This window comes from Musa acuminata, chromosome BXJ2-4, assembly GCF_036884655.1.
Source record: "Musa acuminata AAA Group cultivar baxijiao chromosome BXJ2-4, Cavendish_Baxijiao_AAA, whole genome shotgun sequence".
NCBI classification, from domain to species: domain Eukaryota; kingdom Viridiplantae; phylum Streptophyta; class Magnoliopsida; order Zingiberales; family Musaceae; genus Musa; species Musa acuminata.
Genome location: NC_088341.1, coordinates 6,154,527 through 6,174,526, shown reverse-complemented (window position 1 = coordinate 6,174,526; position 20,000 = coordinate 6,154,527). Strand labels below are relative to the sequence as shown.

The 20,000-nt window shown below is 41.2% G+C and overlaps 2 protein-coding genes across 2 annotated transcripts; both read left to right on the top strand.

Annotated features, from left to right (window-relative positions):
• The first annotated feature begins 1,786 nt into the window (after positions 1-1,786).
• On the top strand, positions 1,787-3,228 carry LOC135611312 (E3 ubiquitin-protein ligase ATL42-like). The gene has a single exon (XM_065106980.1). The coding sequence runs from the start codon at positions 1,787-1,789 to the stop codon at positions 3,056-3,058; it is 1,272 nt and encodes a 423-aa protein (XP_064963052.1). The 3' UTR covers positions 3,059-3,228.
• Positions 3,229-4,528: 1,300 nt separating this feature from the next.
• On the top strand, positions 4,529-17,974 carry LOC103980913 (aspartate aminotransferase, cytoplasmic). Its single transcript, XM_009397443.3, has 12 exons — positions 4,529-4,687; positions 4,999-5,070; positions 5,147-5,208; positions 5,723-5,806; positions 14,578-14,677; positions 14,761-14,881; positions 15,021-15,184; positions 15,498-15,635; positions 16,492-16,613; positions 16,800-16,894; positions 17,243-17,363; positions 17,649-17,974. The coding sequence occupies exons 1-12, from the start codon at positions 4,586-4,588 to the stop codon at positions 17,731-17,733; spliced, it is 1,266 nt and encodes a 421-aa protein (XP_009395718.1). The 5' UTR covers positions 4,529-4,585; the 3' UTR covers positions 17,734-17,974.
• The last annotated feature ends 2,026 nt before the right edge of the window (positions 17,975-20,000 follow it).

Sequence of the window (20,000 nt, the reverse complement as noted above, 5' to 3'; positions counted from 1 at the left end):
CTATGGGCATTTGAATACTGACAGGATTGTCTCCTTGTGCGCGGACAGGGTAGTATTTTATGAGAGGAAGAAATGGAAATGTTGGAGAGCCGTGGAAGGCAAGCATTGCTAGTATAAATTATTGCAGGTCGATAGACTGATTTAATATTTTGTAAAATATTTATCTAAAAAAATTAAATTAATCCACATTAATTATGATCTATTGAGACAGATTATAGTGGCATGATCTGAAAGATAATTCGGGTTTGATCATGATTTTTTTTCGAGAATATCATAGGTGGATATGTCCTCCAATTAAGTTTACTACAATATTAAATCCAAAGAAAGCTCGGATCAATGATAAATAGTTTATGAAGATTGGATAAGTAAATGTTAGAATTGAGTAAGAGATTTAAGGTGACAATGTGGGTTATCCGATTATTACTGTACATATAATTATACATTGAATCCAGACTTCTTGAGTCATTTAATGATTTTTATTAAATAATAATATCCTCCCTTGATATGATGCTAAGGTGTCGATTTGTCTATAGTGTATCATTTTATTATATTAGATATAATATTAAAATGTTAAATATATTTTTATAAATCATAATATATTTTCTTGTGCACTGATAAGTATGCAAGGATAAAGATACGACATGGACACAAACCTTAGGATGATAAATAAACATCGATTGGGACCATCAATTGTAACTTTTGTTCATCTAGATTTTTGTGCTTCCATGTTCTCCGATGGACTGCCCATCACCGATGGCTCGATTTGCAATGGGGCAACCGATCATAGATGGCTCATCCTCTTTGATTGACATTCGGTAACAACAGACAAAGATCAATGGACGGAAGATTACAATAATTCTAAAGATATCCAAGAAATATTTTGATCAACTTGGAGCTGAAAATTTAGATATAAGAAGATTCTATCTCCTAAACTAGATGGTTTGATTCCGTGTTAATGTTTCGATAGATCTTGTCACACATAGTTTTCTGTATTTAGTTGATACCTTTAGATTAGGGGACCATAAGTAGTCAAACCTCATGAACTATTCCTATATGTACCCTTTGGGATTGCAGCAGTATTATCCCTTGCAATTATGGTCGGCTACCTGACCCCATTAATGGATTATAATTCTATTAGTAAGGTGGCAATGGCCCACTTTGTCTGTTCTGTTTATGTAGTTCTCTTAATCATGTCATTACACCTAATTATTAAATCGGTAAATAGATAATAAAATTAACTTTTAATACCTGTTCCTCTTCACGTTCAACATAGTGTAATTAAATTCGAGTCAGCTCACGGAGAGAATCTTTTGTTTTCTTAGGGTTTTTGTATCCCAAGCATTTCCTCGAAACCACACCAAAGATTCAAAGTCAAAGCCTCTATCATCCACCTTCCGTCCATATTCTAGTCGGGACATTTAGCAGCAGCAGCAGCAGCATTATGCTTTCATCTCTGCAGTACACCATATAATAATGTCCATTTCTCATGCTTCACATCAGCATTCTTCTCTCCTCTCCGTTGGATTTCTGTCAGCCACGACGTTGTTGACTCCCGATTGCTTCAATCTTCGTTTACTGGCAATCTTAATCTGATATGTCGAGCAAGTTTCACCCATGGTTCTTTATTTCTACACACGAGAGAAGCAGTGCGGATGCAATGAGCTTAGAACCAAAGACAACTAAGAACACAGCATATGATCTCATTCCCAGCACGACAGAGTCGTATATAAATTGAGAGGCACATCGTTTGGTACAAAGCTATGAATGTGCTCGGAATTCCATTGTTATGCCTTCTCTCGATAACACTCCGTTTTCTCTTCGTTTCGTCTTCTTCTTGGTGTTGTTGGTCCCCGCCACCGTCGCCAGCGCACAGCACGCCGATGCGGAGTTCTTGCCGTCGGAGACCGCGAAGGTCTCGTTCGGCCCGAGCGTGGCAATCGCGATCGGCGTCTTCGCTACCATGTTATCGCTCACCGTCCTCCTGCTCGTGTACGTGAAGTGCCGTTGGTCGATGCCCTCGGAAAGCATCATCCCTGCACCCACCCGCCAAACCCGGCATCAATTGTCAGGCATCGACAGGACCGTCGTTGAGTCGCTCCCCTTCTTCCGCTTCGCGTCGCTCCGCGGCGTCCGCGACGGCCTCGAATGCGCCGTCTGCATATCCAAATTCGACGGCGATGAGGTCCTCCGCCTGCTGCCTAAGTGCAAGCACGCGTTCCACATCGACTGTGTCGATCGCTGGCTCGAGGGCCACTCTAGCTGCCCGCTATGCCGGTGCAAGGTCACCGCCGTGGACGTCGCCCGGTTCGCGTACTCCACCAGCTCCAGGTTCTTGTTTGCCTCCGGTCGGCACGAGACCAGCGGACGTGAACTCGAGCTGTTCGTCGAGCGGGAGCGCAACCATGATGCCGAACACCGCGGGTCATCAAGATTCGGGATCGGAACTAGCTTCCGGAACATGGACAGGAGCACGAAGGAGAAGGAAAAGCTGTCAATTCTAGAAGAAGCGACCGGTGGAGATCATTTCTTACACAAGTTCAAGCACAGGATTGTGGTCTCCGACAACGTGTTCAAAGGCCGGTGGAGCGCCCTGAACTCATCGGATTTAGCGTCATTGACCTCCGATCTACTAAGCATTACGTTGAACGAACGGTTTGCGCTTCTCGGTCTGAACGAGCAGACAACTGGAGAAGAGAAGATCTTCGTCGATGGTAAGGAGACGACGGAGGAGAATAGTCTGCTTAAAGCCAAAGTAAACCAGATCGGTGCACTTACGTCGGCTACGAATCCAAACATTCCCTCACCCTCGAATGACAACGGGAATTTGATCAGCCCTGCATCGAGAGCTTCGATTTCCTCGGCAAACAGATCGATGTCTGATATCACAAACCTGTCTAGATCAAGACAAGAACGAGATCCAGGCAACAGCACGTCGAGCAGAGACGAAGATGAGAAGCTGAGGCGGCTTTGGCTGCCCATTGCGAGGCGGACGGTGCAGTGCTTCGCCGGAAGAAGCGATCGCAGACTCAGTACAGCAACGGAGATTTCAAATGTTTGACTCAGAATCTTTATTCACAAATGTTGATCTACAAATGGTTTCCACCAAAGATTAATGGAAGTCACAAACAGCCTGCGTTTTTGAGTTGTCCTGCACAAGCAGCGTAGATTCCCAAATTTGAAGTCAAAAGGTAGGCGTGATCTGCGTATATGATGTAACCAAAATGCAGAAGGAGGGCAGATCACTATGATTTGGCTCGGTTCATAAGAATCGATTTTATTGGATCGAATTGAATTGAAATCAGATTAGATCAAAACCTTGATGCTTTTGATTGATAAGCGTTAATGTCTTGACAGTGGGTCGTTCGATTAACTGAACCAAATCGGCTTAGTAGTTTGCCGGTTTAGAACGAACCCAAATCGGGTTTGGGGGTGATTCCCGTTCCAACTATATAGAATCAATCAAATTATAAAAAAATATATTAAATTAAAAATTATGCACTGATCGAAATTTTATCTTACAGTTGTATGAACAAACTTCCACTCTTCAAATGGAACTTCGACCAAAATTCTGAAATAAAATTATGACTTTTTTTGTTGCTTTAAATTATATTTATTAAAATAAAAAAAAAATAAAAAATAGAACCAGAATCGAAATTATCGAATCAAAGTGATTAGCCGCAGCAGGAATTCCTGGAAGACTCTCAGCACCCTCAATGAGACTGACAAGACAATTCATTACATTAACAATACGCGGCAAATGAGCATGCGATCAACGTCATCGGTGCGACGCACGGATATGTGCGTACGCAAGTAGTTCGTAGGTGTGGAGAAACGGACATGTCGCGCCACGTAATCTAATTAGGCCAAACAGTTACACGAACATGGACCACATTCACATTTATTTCGACGCGCGGATTGCAACGGATGGAACCGAGTCTCTAACACACAGTTAACCAAGTGTCTTACTTCTTTCGTAAAGAACACAATAAACTGGTCACAATAAGTTAAAAGCTGACGCTTAAAGCACTAAAACCGTGGTCCACTGGTACCCCACACCATCTTTGCTCCGTGGGAAGCCACAAATGTACTTACCTACCCATTAATTCCGTCACGCATGATTGACCTGCCTTGTGATTGGAGATCAGCGAATGAACCAACGGTGGGCCTTATACTGGGGGCCGCCAGTCTCCAATGATAATGAAGGTAAGTGTAGAATCGCTACACAACGCACCAAGCCTCCGGTCGCGGCATCTCACGTTCCCGCAAGACCCAATCCAACTCCCGCTCTTCGAATTCGCCCAGGGTTTCTTCCTCTTGCCCCAGCTTGGCTGACGTGACCGTTAAGAAACACTCTCAGCTAGACGTGTCTCCTTCAGAAGGCTGAAGTGTCCTCATCTGTCCTACCACTCGCGCACTCAGCTCTAGAAACCCGCGGGCGCCGCTCACTGGAACGCACGACGCTCGGAGCGGCGCACGATAAGGCCAGAAAGGGGATGCAGGGTGCTAACATGCCCCCGCGTCGGATGTTTAACTACCCTCGCGAGGCACCCGTCCATCAACTCCTCGCATTCTTCGTCTCTTTCCCATGGCATCCCAGAACCCAATCGCCCCCTCGCCAGCCGCCGGGATTTATGGCGGATCCGTTTTCGCCAACGTCGTCCAGGCACCGGAGGACCCGATCCTTGGCGTAATTCCTTCTCCTGCTCGTTCCTCAACCTTGATCGGAATATTTTGATAGCTTTGGGATCGGAATGTTACGGAACGGTTTCCTTCGTATGATCTGGCTTTCTTGGATCAGAAGTAGCAGTTTCGCGTGTCGTGATCGGTTTTACCTGTTCTGTGAGCTTGAGAATGATTCTTCCGTATCTTGTATGTACAGATGGTGTTCGCTGTAGGGGTTTTATGATAGATTTTGAAGTTTTTGGGTTCTCAGACGATTTTTGGTAATGGATCAATGATCGATGCTTTTGGTGTTAAACTTTGGGAATGAATCATTAGGTCACGGTTGCATATAACAAGGATCCAAGTCCAGTTAAGGTGAACCTGGGAGTTGGAGCCTATCGAACTGAGGTATAATGAATGAGACTATCTGATATCTCTTGGTCATCGTTGTTGCAACTCCTATACCTGTTTTCTTTTCTGATAGGAAGGAAAGCCGCTTGTGCTGAATGTGGTGAGGCGAGCAGAGCAGCTGCTAGTCAACGATCCGTATGATCATTAAACTCATCTTTAGCTTAATTTTTGGATCATAAATCACCTGAAAGTTGAAGATGTCGAATGCATGTGCCATTTAGAGTAGCCGGGTGCATGGTAGAATTAGCATGGTTGCAGAGAAAAAATAATACATAGTAGACCAAATGGAAATTTGTAAAACTTACTGGTTTAGCTTTTGTTTAGGTGTTCCCTTGTTGATGCTTTTATTGTTTTCTGAAGAAACATATCCTTATTATTACTTGCTACTGAAACGGTCAGTGATATTTTTCACTACAATAACATAACAATATATTACATTTTCTATGTCTATAAATTTGTAAAATTGAAAAGATAGTTCTCTACTAAAAAAAATTCCCATTGTCAATTATAAAAAAATGTTAAACACACAGAATTTCTTGTTTATTAGTCTTTCTTTTATATATTTTTTGTCATTTCAAAAGAGACGACACACATGAGAATTGCTAATGATGCAGTATACCTACTTACTTTTCTACATGATATGTATTAGATCTCGAGTGAAGGAGTACCTCCCCATTACTGGGTTGGCAGATTTCAACAAACTAAGCGCTAAATTGATCTTTGGAGCTGACAGGTGCGTAGTTCTTAGTAGTTTTTAATCATGATTGTAACATTATTGTGGTGATCATCACTTGTTTAAATGTGATTATATTTTGTTTCATGGTTGATGATTTGGATGCTCTGGTTCTCAGTGCAAAACATAAAAACTGTTATCATGCTACTGTTATGCGAAAAATTTTTAATGCAAAAATATGAAATCAAATAACAATAGATTAAATTTAGGATGCATATCTTTCGATTTCATTTAGAGTGCCTTTCTTTTGATTTGCAAATGCATCGTCCTTCGATTCGAAGGAAGATGCATGGAGAACTAGACTCGTCTTCTCCTCTTTTCCTATCCTTCATAAGATCATTATAAGCAATGGAATAGAGACTAAGGAGAGAGAGAGAGAGAGTAGATCTGTAATCTTTTCTATTTATATATAGTTCATAGGAGACCTTATTTATTTATACAGATGTTCAAGGCAAGCAATTTGGAGTCCCTCTAATCAAGGTCATCCCTTATGAAGATTCTCATCATAATTGATTTTTTTTTTCTATTGCCTGATAATTGTAATCAGACTCTAATCAAACTTGTAATATATCTTATCCAATTAAATAGGGCTATATAATCTAATATTCTATCACTTGACCCATTAATTAGTAAGATAAAAGAGAATTAATATTATAATAAATAAAATAAAAAATAATTTAAAAATAATTTATAATTAGATTTTAAAATTTTTAAAAAACATTTTACACCTGGTCACAAATTTTATAAAATAAGCCAATAAGTTCAATAAATATAATAATATTATATTAAGTTTGTTTATTAATATGAGTCATTACAGTTGTATGTCATAAATGTCATACTTTTTTTTATGTATCATGACACTATTAGTTTTTTTTAATATAGTCCATAATGACTTATGTAATTTATCTTGTCAAGACAATCCTATTATCACATTTAACCATGTAGTCCATAATGATCCATGTAATATATCTTGTCAAGATATTTTTGTTATCACATTCAATGATAACATGTATATACATAAATGTGAACATGATAGCAGAAAGAAATAACTTTAATAACATAAGCAAAAATATTAATTTTGATGTCTATGAGCCCAATCATAAGAATATATTCTTTAAATATTTTAGGTTGTAAGACTTTAGTAAATAGATCAGCAATCAATATAGTGGAACTCAAGCTCTAAATTAACATTAATTATTTTTGGATTCTTTCTCTAACTATTAAGTATTTTATACAATAATGCATAAAATTATTTACTTGTGATTCTTAGAAAAAATTGCTATTGTCAAAATTAGGCTAGAGATCATATTCTTAGAGAATTTTGACCAAATTAGGTCTAAATTTGGTTGCGATCAAAATCCAGTCAAGTTATAGTCAAAATCAAATTTGGTCATAAATTGAGATTGATCGAGGTTATAATTGAACTTCCCCAAATTAAGTCAAAATCGGGGTTGATTGGGTCAAAATCCATAGGATTGATTTGAGGTCAAAATTAAATTTTATTTAAGTTAAAATTAAGGTTGGGTCAAAATTAGATTTAGGGTAAGATTTGGTCAAAATTGATTTTGACCACACTCTCTTAGCATCCTCGTTCCTCGTGGTTGGTTCCTCCCGCGACATGGATTGCGGCATCCTCACTGCCTTTGCCAGCAATGATGCGCCATTGATTGTGCTTCGTTGTGCGTCCTCGTCCATCGCACATCGAACCATCTAAATTACTATCGTTCGCCGCTGAACAAGAATCTGTCATCTGCTCTACATCATAGTGCCTCGCTAGTCACCTTTGGTGTCGTCGTTGGGAGCAATACCTAAATCACCACTGCCCAAGAAGACCTTCGAGGTCGCCTGAGGCGCTACAACATCTATCACTTGCGCCTAACTAGCGTCGTGCACAACCATCTTATCGTGGGTTCTTTGCAGTGCAATTGTTGTGTGACCTCGGTCTTTCGGCCAAATTTTGTGCTACTGTCCACTAGTAGCACCCAAGCCATTGTCATGCGCCTAATGGCCTTCGATTGCGCACCTTATCTGCAATGCTCGGATTGGTCTCTGATTGCTATCAAGTCGGTGTTGATGATCACCATCATGATGCATTGTCTGTGGCAACACTTTTGTATTGTGACTCCTCTTATCTTGTCACGACATCCAATGGCCTCAGACGACGCTTCAATCGCCAAATCCCATCATCGTGATGACACCCAACCGCAATCGTTCTGGTCATAACGTGCCACGACCTGGTGTGACCGTCGCCCTCAACAGCGCTGTTGCACCACCACCGATACCCAGGTCTCCGTTAACACTTTGCGGTGTAAACTTGTGACAGTCATGAGACTCATCATAGCGCCCAATGTCGCGATGCCACCATCACCCTCGGTCATCGGTAGAACCAGTGTACATCAGCGCTAGCAGCTGGAGTCCCATTGCCATGACTCCCTACAACATCGTAAACAGTCGTCCGTTACTCGTAGCAAGGTCAATGAGAAAGCAGGCCGTTGTCTTATGTTGTATAGTCGCGTACAGCAAGCCGTCTTGACACGGACTTAGCTGGTTTTGCCTAAGCCGTGCGGCACCCTTGCGTGTCCGTCCGCAAAGGTCAGCCTCCCCGAAGACTCCCATTGTCCCTTAGGACCAACAAGAGAGAGAACGGGCTAGAGAGAACGCCTCAATCGGGATCCACAAGCAAACATCACTGAAAAACACTTCATAGACAATGCAAATTACAAACAGACTTTACAAGCTCTGAATAGTGGCACATCAAAGGGTAAAATGGTCCATTACAGACCGAAAAGCTCTCGCACGTGTCCACATGACACAACCTTTATTTACAAGCCTAAAGAGGCCACCAACCCAACTAAAGTGGGACTTATAAGCCTTCGGCTGCCCCTCTACACGCTGTACAAGGCATGAACATGCCAACAGACACGGACAGATATAAGCATTACATCAAACACCCTGTTTCAAAGTTTGTCCGTGACATTCTCCCCCACTTATCCCTTCGACGTCCTCGTCGAAGCCTTTGTGAACACTGCAACTCTTCGCCCTTGCTGAGTCTTCAATCTTCTGCTCCAGCTGCAATGTGCCTCCTGGCTCCCAGCTGCTCTCCGTTGCTGTTTTTGGGTAGTCGAACCTTTGATCCGCCATGCTGCTTCAACTCGCCAATGACTCTGACTCTGGTGTGGGGTTGGCTGAGTTGTGTTGATCCTCGTTGATTCCTGCGGATCCACCAAATGAAGGAAAAGACCATCCTTACTGCGCCAGTTTCTCAAAATTTCCACATGCTGCTTGAACTGGGTGGATGCTTGTTGGAGCTTAAACGAGCATCGCCTCGCAAACTTCTGAAGTTTTGGGTCATTCCTCCACAAAATCTGCTCATTGACTCTTCTTTCAGTTAGTTGTCGCATCCAAGTAGGTTCGCATCACTTCCGCTTTCGATTGACATTTCGTTGGGAAATGAAGCGGACAATCTACTCTCAGTAGCACTGATCACCGTTGGTGAGGATTTGACAACTATTGTCTTCCAATATCTTCGAAGGGTCTTTGAACTTATGCAGAGCTCCTCTGCTGGATAGATAAGAGAACTGGGGTACTCGGTTTCGCCCATTCTCTTAAGAGTTGAGAAGGCAAAGGTTACTTGACTTCGCCCGCCTCCTCGAGGTTGTACTTCATGCATCGAGCTGGTTACTGGCCTTCGCCTGCTCTTTGCTCACACTTCTGAAGCACTTGAAGTGTTTGCACTCCTTGCGTTGAGTTAGTTACTGTGATTCACCTTCTCAAAGCCATTGAACTTCTGGAATGCAGGAAGTTTCCACCCCAACTTGGAGTAATTCTCTGATAGATGAGGTCGCCTCTGGGATTGTACCGTCTTCTCCATCAACCCTGCCGCCTACTCCACTGAGTAGCAAAGGTACAGCACCGCGTACTGCCTGCTTCGTTCCTTGGTCGTGCACTCTTGCATGACCCGAAGTCCTTCACTTACGGCTGTCTTGATGAGAAGCACACTGACACCGGTCTTACGAAGTTCCTCGGCCTCTGCCCTTCAGCCTTGTCCCGATACTTGGAGATTGCCTCTGCATGCTCCACCTCCTCGGCCCCTTTCACGACCAAGCACTCTCCCTCCATGAGAGTAAGGGATCAATGACTTTCACGGAAGTCCCGCCTCTGCGGTACCATGGCGCTGCCATGCCCATGACCCTACTATCCGTCGCCTCGCATCTGAATCCCTTTTCTTCACGATCAGTAGAGATGCCTCCGTGGCACTCCTCTGAGTCCACCTCCATTCTAATTGATGCTTGATTTTGGGTAGCTAAGTCCCTCTGGACTCGTCGTCGCTTCCTCGCCCCTTTCGACCCCCTGCTTCAACACCTCTGTGTTCTCCAAGCAGTCTGTTTGGTCGATGGAAAGACAAACTGCAACTCCCATGCATGGCCTCTGCCATCGCGTTGTAGGGTTTGCACCAATTCTGTTCTCCTTAGCTTCCTTGGTAGCAACGTTCGCTTACTCGACCTTGTCCTCTGACTTGTCGGGCTCCCTTAAGCGAATATGAGCTTTGGAGCAGTCCAACACTCCAGCTGCTTCGATCATACCTCTGCATGATCAAGTCCCTCCCATGGAACTCACTGGTACTTGCATCCGAACTTTTCCCTTGGTGGAACCCAGCCCCCATATGCTGATGACCAAGGTTTTCATCCGATGCAAAATTCGGTGCACGCCCGGAAGACCCGCCTCTGCGGTACCATGGCCTTCACTACTTGAATCCATAGCCCTTCTTGCCGTCGTGTTGTTCACCAAAGCGGAGCTCCCAGTAGCTCCCGATCATACCTCCATATGATCTCATCCCTCACGGGACTAGGTTGTGTGTATCGCATTGCCACGAACTGTTCCACCACGATCCGCTGCACCATGTCGCCTCCTGGTGACATCTCCATTGCATTCTGATCCTTGTGGAATAAACTCGAATTGTGAACCCTCCATGTGTGGCCTCTGCTAATACATCGCAGGGTCTCCTCCACCTTCGATTTTGTTCGCTCCTTTGGCAATCGACCTTCATCCACCCACTCTTGGGTCACACCTAGATGAAGCACCGCTCTAGGACAGTCCATCGCTTAGTAGCTCCCGAAGTCCACCGACTTCACTGTAATTTGTGCACCATTGCCTGAATCCTGGGCCTCTGCCCCTACCAGCACAATCTCCGCTGCGCACCGCTTCCTTCATAGCAACTCGAATGGCAACACTGTGGCATATTCTTCAAGAGTACCCACCTCTGCGTCCTCTTGCCCCGTGCCAAGGCCTTCTGAACTCAACTTCGCCTCCGCAAATTGAGTCGCCTTAGTTCCTCCATCAAATGCTCCTCCGAGATAAGGTGCATGTGCCCCGAAGCTCCCTTCGTCTTTGGCACCATGCAAGATGAGTCCGCTCCATCAGAAAGAAGGAACCCATGGAACAACATGATCCTACTCTTGCCTCTGCAAGAGTTCATGTCCTTGACCTCTGTCTAAGGAAAGCACTGTGCCTCTGCTCCATGTTCCAACTTCTATGCTAGGCTCCCTTCATGCGGCTTGGGTACTTCGCCAAGTTACACCCAAGTTGCTCCGCTCCTCGTTTTTGCATTGAGTCGATGGTGGCCCACGTGCCCACCATTCCACGGGTCAGCCCTCCCTTGAGTCCGATCTCCACATCGACTCCAAGTGTGCCTTCATTTAAGTTGCTTTAGGTCGCTCCCCCACTTGATCTCGCAATGCATCCACCAACGCATTCTCTCGAGCGAGATCATGCGACGACTCCTCGCCGCTTGCTCAGTCCATCGAGCTTCATGGAGTTGTTGTTTGTTGAGGTACTCCTCCTCAACTTGTGAGGTCCGTCTCACATGATTCTCCCTCTGGAGAGCCGGGACTTATCCCTCCTGGATAACTGTCCCATTGAAGCAACATCTCTCTTCGTTTCGGAAACCACCATCCCCTTGGACTACTCCGATCTGCTGAACAAACTGTGCATTGTTCTGCCTCCTGCAAACACCCTTGCTAGATTGCGACTCCCCGTCAATACAGCCCCCGTTGCACCCCTCAAGGCCTAGCAACATGCTGAACTCATTGCACACTTCAGCCTCATACGGACGTATCCTTCACATGCCGAAGAGAAAGTTTCAATGCTCCATGGCGCCGAGTCTCGGTCGCCTTGGGATGGTCACGAACATTCCATCGTCCGCATACAAGCCCATGCATGAGTACCAAATTCTTCGAGTTAGCAATTCCCCTCACCTCTGTGAGCTTTGTATAACTCTTTTGGTCGTTGAGCAACTCATTCCACCTTGGATGGTCTCATTCTTGCCAAGCGCCTCGCTTGCCTAGAGCACCATCAAGTATAGTTGTCAACGTTGAGTCGTAGCTCAAACTCAGCCATCCCAACCTTTGTGCGCTCCAAATTCTTCCAAGCTTGCCTGTTCTCGTGGTGCCTCTTGCGCGAAGGGTTGGCCATTCCTCTGAATGCCAATCTCAGATGCCCGCTCCTCTGAGCGACTCCTTTTCCCTACATCTCTATGCCCGTTTTCCCTCAAACGGTCGCGCGTGTGCTGACTGCCCTCAACGCAGCCCCGCTAGGTCCCCCACGTTTGCATGTCAAGTGTTTCTATGAGTGCTTGTCCCGCTCTGATACCATATGACACGGACTTAGCTGGTTTTGCCTAAGCCGTGCGGCACCCTTGCGTGTCCGTCCGCAAAGGTCAGCCTCCCCGAAGACTCCCATTGTCCCTTAGGACCAACAAGAGAGAGAACGGGCTAGAGAGAACGCCTCAATCGGGATCCACAAGCAAACATCACTGAAAAACACTTCATAGACAATGCAAATTACAAACAGACTTTACAAGCTCTGAACAGTGGCACATCAAAAGGTAAAATGGTCCATTACAGACCGAAAAGCTCTCGCACGTGTCCACATGACACAACCTTTATTTACAAGCCTAAAGAGGCCACCAACCCAACTAAAGTGGGACTTATAAGCCTTCGGCTGCCCCTCTACACGCTGTACAAGGCATGAACATGCCAACAGACACGGACAGATATAAGCATTACATCAAACACCCTGTTTCAAAGTTTGTCCGTGACAGTCTGGCGATACAGGTGATCGTAGACCGATGGCCACCTATCATTAACACTCAACATCGTTGCCCTCCTATGCCATTGCACGTAGCGTTGTTGTGGCTTATGCAGTTGTAGCATGCAACGTTGTCACCTACAAAGTTGTGGCTTGCGATAAGAGCCAATGACCAAGGCAGGTCGTTGACCTTCATGGCGTCGTGACAACAACATACTAACGGTGTAGCTCATCGATCAAGATCAGGCAACAACCTTCCATCCACAATTCCACTCCCGTGGGCGAGAAACCTTCATTGCCTACAAGCAGGAAACTACGAGATAAACAAAATAGATCGGATCATCCTTCGCAAGCAAAGGGCGAAAACACGAAACAGAACTAATACAAAATCAGGTTTAATGCTTTTATAATCTAGGGTATTTAATTTTTAAATAGACTCTTATACCAATTGTAAGCATAAAAACTGCATGCTACTATTATATGGAAAAACTTTAATATCAGAATTTAAAATTAAATAATAATATATTAAATTTAGGATGCATACCTCTCAATGTCATTCAAAATACCTTTCTTTTGATCTGCCAACGTACTGTCATCCGATCTGAAGGAAGCAATTTGCAAGGAGAACTAGATTCATCTTTTTCTCTTTTTCTATCATTCATAGGACCAATATAAGTGATGGAATAGGGGCTAAGGAGAGATGAGAGTATATCTATAATCTCTTCTATTTATATATAGTTCCTAGAAGGTTCTATTGATCTATAAGCAAGAGCAGAGGGTCTAGGATAAGTAATTAGGAAAGTCCCTCTCATCAAAGTCATCCTCAATAAGGAATCTTATTATAATTGGACTTCCTTTCTATTAGTTGACAACCCTAATCAAAATTCAGTCAGAACTGTAATATACCTTATCCAATTAAATAGGACAACATAATCTAACACTCAGAAAATTATCTTGTATATTTTTAAAATGTCTCGTTATAACTTGCACATAGAAGCTCTATTCGATTGCTGTTTTACATGGAATAATGGTTCACCTTGGATTTTGCAAAATAAACCTTTAGGGGCAAGGCTGAAAGTGTTTTGACTTAATTTTCAAATTGCTTTATTTTGTATTAGTGCTAGTGGGAAAATTGTGCAGACTTGATATGCCAAGAAGAATGGTTTTTTTAGAAATGTTGCATCTGCTCCATGTGCTAGTTAGCCTTTTGTCCTTTATCATCATATTAATAACAGTAACATGTTTCAGAGTTCTGAGATTTTAAACCAAATGGCTGATAAGAAGAATGGATATCAACACTGATAAGCTCATCTTGTTGATACAATAAAATTCATGAAACAAAGCAGATGGTTAAGAGAAAAGAAAAAGAGCTTTTCAAATGTATCTGTTATGGACATATAATATACCTTGACATTATTAGGCCTTTTAGCAAATATGTAGTTGCAAATGAAGAAGAATGATCACAGTAAGTTAGGAAGCATTTTTTATTATCACTGAACAGGGACTTGCTTTTCAGACTATAATGTTTCAGAGAGGTATAAGAGTTGACAGAACGTAACAAAAGAAGAAACTTCTGGTCAATTATTTTTGTCATTGATCATAAAAAATCTAGTGAATGATGATTAGTTTTGCTAATTTTGTTTTCTTCTTCAGTGAGCGATGACATGTTTCTCTCTTTCCAACAGTCCTGCTATTCAGGAAAATAGGGTGGCTACTGTGCAATGCTTGTCGGGCACGGGCTCATTAAGGGTTGGAGGCGAGTTTCTGGCAAGGCATTACCATGAAGTATGGTGTCATCTCTTAGTTCTTATTTCATATTATGGCAGTTTAAGCAAGTAGTTTTGAGATTCAGATTGCTACTTGTCCAGCGTACAATTTACATTCCACAGCCAACATGGGGAAACCATCCAAAAGTATTTACATTAGCAGGTCTATCAGTGAAGACTTATCGCTACTATGATCCGACAACAAGAGGGCTAAACTTTGAAGGTATGAAACATACCCTTTTCTGCCTTAGAATCCAGTTATACTTATTGTTTATTTTATTTATTTATTTATATTGAGCATTATAACCATTCTGTTTTTAAACTAATATTCCTGGTGATCGGGAAAAACCTGATGATAACAGGTCTGCTAGCAGATTTAAGTGCCGCTCCTCCTGGAGCAATAGTGCTTCTACATGCATGTGCACATAATCCTACTGGTGTGGATCCAACACTCGATCAATGGGAGCAGATCAGGCTACTGATGAGATCAAAAGGCTTGCTACCTTTCTTTGACAGTGCTTATCAGGTAACCATCTGGAAGAACCTGTTCTTTGGTTACCAGCTATACGGTGGACATGCAGGGTGAATGATTCTTCTGGTGCTTTGTTTTTGCAGCAGTCTATGCTAGTGATGGTATAAAATGTGACCATAATGCTTGTAGCAAACTTGTGTACACACATCCTTTTTTTTTAATCTACCTAAATATACACAAAGAAACTCCATGTGGTTTTAGGTATTACTTATCATAAATAGTTCTTCTTCGCTAAACATTTTGCTTCCATGGACCCATAGTGTGTATCTTTATATATTTGAGTTTATTTTGCATCATCTCATTGTAGGGGTTTGCAAGCGGAAACCTGGATGCTGATGCACAATCTGTCAGGATGTTTGTTGCTGATGGTGGTGAATGCCTCACAGCTCAAAGCTATGCGAAGAACATGGGTTTATACGGGGAGCGTGTTGGTGCACTAAGTATTGTAAGAGGCTTCCATTACGTTTAAAACTTCTTAGATGCTTTTCTTGGTTATATTTTAAGTGATCTACCTTGCAGTTGTTTTGATGATTACATGATTATTTTGATTCCTTCATTATAACTGTTCTTTTTCTGTTAAGGTATGGTTGATGAAATCAACACTTTCACATGTATCACTTTCCTCTGAGGTGTCACTTTCATAGTGTTAACGACAATCAGTGTTCTTTAAGAGAAGCTAGTACTTTGTAGTTGGTTGCACCCATCAATCTCTGGTTTCCTATGATCCAACCATACAGTAAATAAATTACTGGATGAACCACAATAGTGTGTTTCCAAGTGATAGAATGAGCCTACTTCTCATTTTTATCAAAGATCTCTCAAGTCTCATCACAAAATGTTAAATATACAATGCAAGGTTTGAGGAGTGATTTCAACAACTTGCATTTGGAGTTAAATTTTCTTTAGTCCGAGTCCTAACAATTAGGAGAGTTCGTCCTTTTAGCCACTATATTAAATTTGAATATGCTTACATGCCACACAATTTTCTTATGGTTCGCTTTTTACAACAGATCACACAGCCATGATGCACTAGATACCAGTCTTAAGATGTTTTAATGGTTATTGTAAATAGTTTGATACTTTGAGATAGATTCTTGGTATTTCTGTTTGGTCATAGATTGCTTTGTTGCTAAATTGGCATTCTAGCTAATTATCCAAAACCACTTTTAAGTCAATTTAGTAGTAGTTTGCAGCTACCTCATCTGTAATTAATGACAACTGCATCAATGTTCTTGACTTAATAGTTTTTGGTTTCTGCTCTTTCTTAGATTTTACCTTTGATTTCCACTTCAAATTTATAGGTCTGCAAATCTGCTGATGTTGCAACCAGGGTTGAAAGCCAGCTGAAGCTTGTGATTAGGCCCATGTACTCTAATCCTCCTATTCATGGTGCTTCCATTGTGGCTACAATTCTAAAAGACAGGTATTTCATTATTCTAGTCTGCTAAAATCATTCTCTTAATCATATTGGTCATTAAACTTTAGATGGAGATTTATGAAAACTTCTATGGTCATTGTTTTATTACAATGTTCATCATATTTGTAATCCTCTTTCTTTTTCAAGTTCATCATATTTGCTATCATGTTTTCACCCGATCCTGCATTTTAGAGAGTTGTACCATGAATGGACTATTGAGTTGAAAGCCATGGCGGATCGAATAATCAACATGCGTCAGCAGCTTTTCGATGCATTACGTGCTAGAGGTATGTGAATTCTCCAACTGTCATCTCAGAGTAGTTTTTCTTTCAATGTTCAGTCTCATGCATAATTTTTCTTACTTATAGCATATGCTAAGTGACTACTACCTTAAATGTTTCACATCTATTACATTGTTACATCCAATGTGGAGATCAAACAAGAGCTCATTAGGTTACATTCATTGTGAACCAATAAATCGATCTGCATTGGCTATATTTTTCTCTTATATCACTGTATGAAATGTGCAACATGTATGGTCTATTTAGAGAAGTTGTATTTACAGTTTTGAGCTACACAAGTGGAAATTGTGGTCACTATCAATGAACTGAGAAGCTTCTTTTCGGGACATACAGGGACGCCTGGTGACTGGAGTCACATTATCAAGCAGATTGGAATGTTTACTTTCACAGGGCTTAACACCGAGCAAGTGACCTTCATGACCAAAGAGTATCATATTTACATGACCTCTGATGGGTAACCTTGTCTCTCTTGCCTTTAGGGTTCCCCTGATGTAGTTCAAGCTTTCATATTATCTATCTCGAGTATAAATCGTCTTTTCTCTTTTCAAGTTTTTGTTATTTTGCATCTTTTGAGTATTCTGCTGACATCTTTCTCGTACTGTTTAGTTCCACTAGTCTATTTCCGATAATTATAATTTGCATTTTGTAGTGTGATAAACAATTAACTTGATACTTTGTCTCCTTGGTAATACACTAGTTTTGTCTAGAGTTTTTTCTGATAAGCAAACGTTGGTTGCAGGAGGATCAGCATGGCCGGTTTGAGCTCGAAAACAGTTCCTCATCTTGTTGATGCCATTCATGCTGCAGTTACTCGCATGAAGTGACAAATGAAGATCTTGATCCAGATTCCACTGTTGTCACAGCACCTTTTGGAACAGTTAGTCTGTTAGGTTCATCAATTTTGCCATCTTCTGTTTCTATTTCTGCAATGATAAGTCCAATAAGATGTGGACAAAAATCCTTCCATAACTATGCCTTCGCTAGACATAGTTGTATGGATTCTAACATTAAACTCATATGAGATTTATGCAGTATTATATATGATTTCCATTGTTCAGGTTTTTACTACTGTTCATCATCATCTATATTTAACTAGGAATTGATAAAAGAATATCCAGATCTGTGACCTTGCAGACATACTTGTAAAATTTTACCAGTAAACTCATATGGGATTTATGCATTGGTATCCATATCTTTTATTGTATAGGTTTTTGCAACCATTGTGTCTGATTTACCAATTTAACAATGTATGAGCGAGTTTTTTCCTCAGCAGAACCTGTGACAAAGGTCCGTAGCTGTACTGATACTGGTTCTATAAACTGGTGAAGTGATGTCCCACGGAGCAATTCAAAGAGGTGGAAATATGTAACTGTGTTACAGTCTTTTGGTTATCGTGTGAGAGAAGAATAGGATTAAGAGATGGGAAGAGGAGGTAAAAAAAAAAAAAAAAAGGAAGGGAAGAATAGGAGGCGGCGACATACCAGATAGGAGTCAGGCGGTAGCGGCATTGGGGACGGAACAGGAGAGCGAAGACGGAAGAATGAGATGAAGAGGTATATGGGAGCGAGTGCTGCTCATTGGTGGAGGAAGAGGAGAGTAAAAGAGGCGACGGAGGTAGAAGAGGAAGAGGATAGAAGATTAGAGCCGGCATACCGGAAATAGGGGCACTTTTGATAAAAAAAATAATAATAAAATATATTATATATAATTTAATATTTTTTTATAAATATTGATAATAATAAAATATTCATATAGTCGATCTTAAATAATCGAGATTTATTATTATTATTATTATTATTATTTTATATGATAGTAATTAATTTGGATATTGATATGTTTAAAGAATATTATATATATTTATCTTATAAATTAGTAACTTTTATATTTATCCTTTAGTTTCAGTAATCAACAAAAATTATAAAATATATTTGAGATTTTTAAAATCTGAATTTTGTTGAACTAGTTCGTAATTACGATTGGTAATTTTTTTAAACAATCCAACACTACATGCATCATAGATTAATAGAGATCTTGACCACCCTAACCAAATGTTACCTTCATTATATTAAAAAAAAATTAAGATAATATTTTAGCTTGCAAAGACAAATTTAGTAATGTGAATTCCAAAATAAATTATCCATGAACTAGTTTAATTATCATCCCCCTTCCAAAATAAATTTCTCATCGGCCGATTTAAACCATCCATGAAGGATTCAGACACTCAAGAGACTGATAAAGGAGGGAGAGGGTAGCCTTCAATGCCGAGTTAATCAACATCACCTCACGGGCTTGATATGGTGTTGCACCGTATCATGCCCCCTATTTATAATTATTGGAATGCAACATGCCCACATAGTAAGGGCAATTGTAGCACCAAGTACTTAAACTGAAAATTTCCTTCTTTAATCTTGAAATAATTATAAGTTGTGATCCTCAAGTCCATACCAATATCAGAAAATAAATTTTAGATTTGTGAAAGTTAATCTTCTGATTAATAAGTGCCCATATATAAGATAAATATTTTTTTAGTAGAATAATAGGATCTTGGCATGAAAATAAAGCAAGATATATTATGTATATGGCAAATCCTAGAAGAGTTATTAAAGCTAAAATGAGTTTTTTTTTTATCAAGAAAGATATAAATTGAGTGGTGAGAATGTAATAGATAAGGAAGGCTGAGGTCTCCTTATCTAATGCCTAGGCAAGAGGGGAGCATTTAAGAAAGTCTATCTTATCGTATGTCATCTCCAAATCAATAGTATACTTAGCTCATGGGTTAGATTATGTCTAGTCACCTGGATTGAGTCATGTCTAACCACATGAGTTGGGTCATGCTTGGCCATATAAGTTAGATCGCACTTGGTCACATGGGTTATATTGTAATTAGTTATATGGGCTAGGTGCCACAAAGGTTTAGTTATACTTGACTACATAGACTGGCCATAGAGATCATGCTCGGCTTCGTCATATAGGCTAGGTTGTGCCTAATCAGACAATATCTAGTCATATGAATTAAGTTTTACTAATCACATATACTAAATCGTATCTAACTACATGAGTTAGGCCATGCCTGATAATATGGATTGGACCA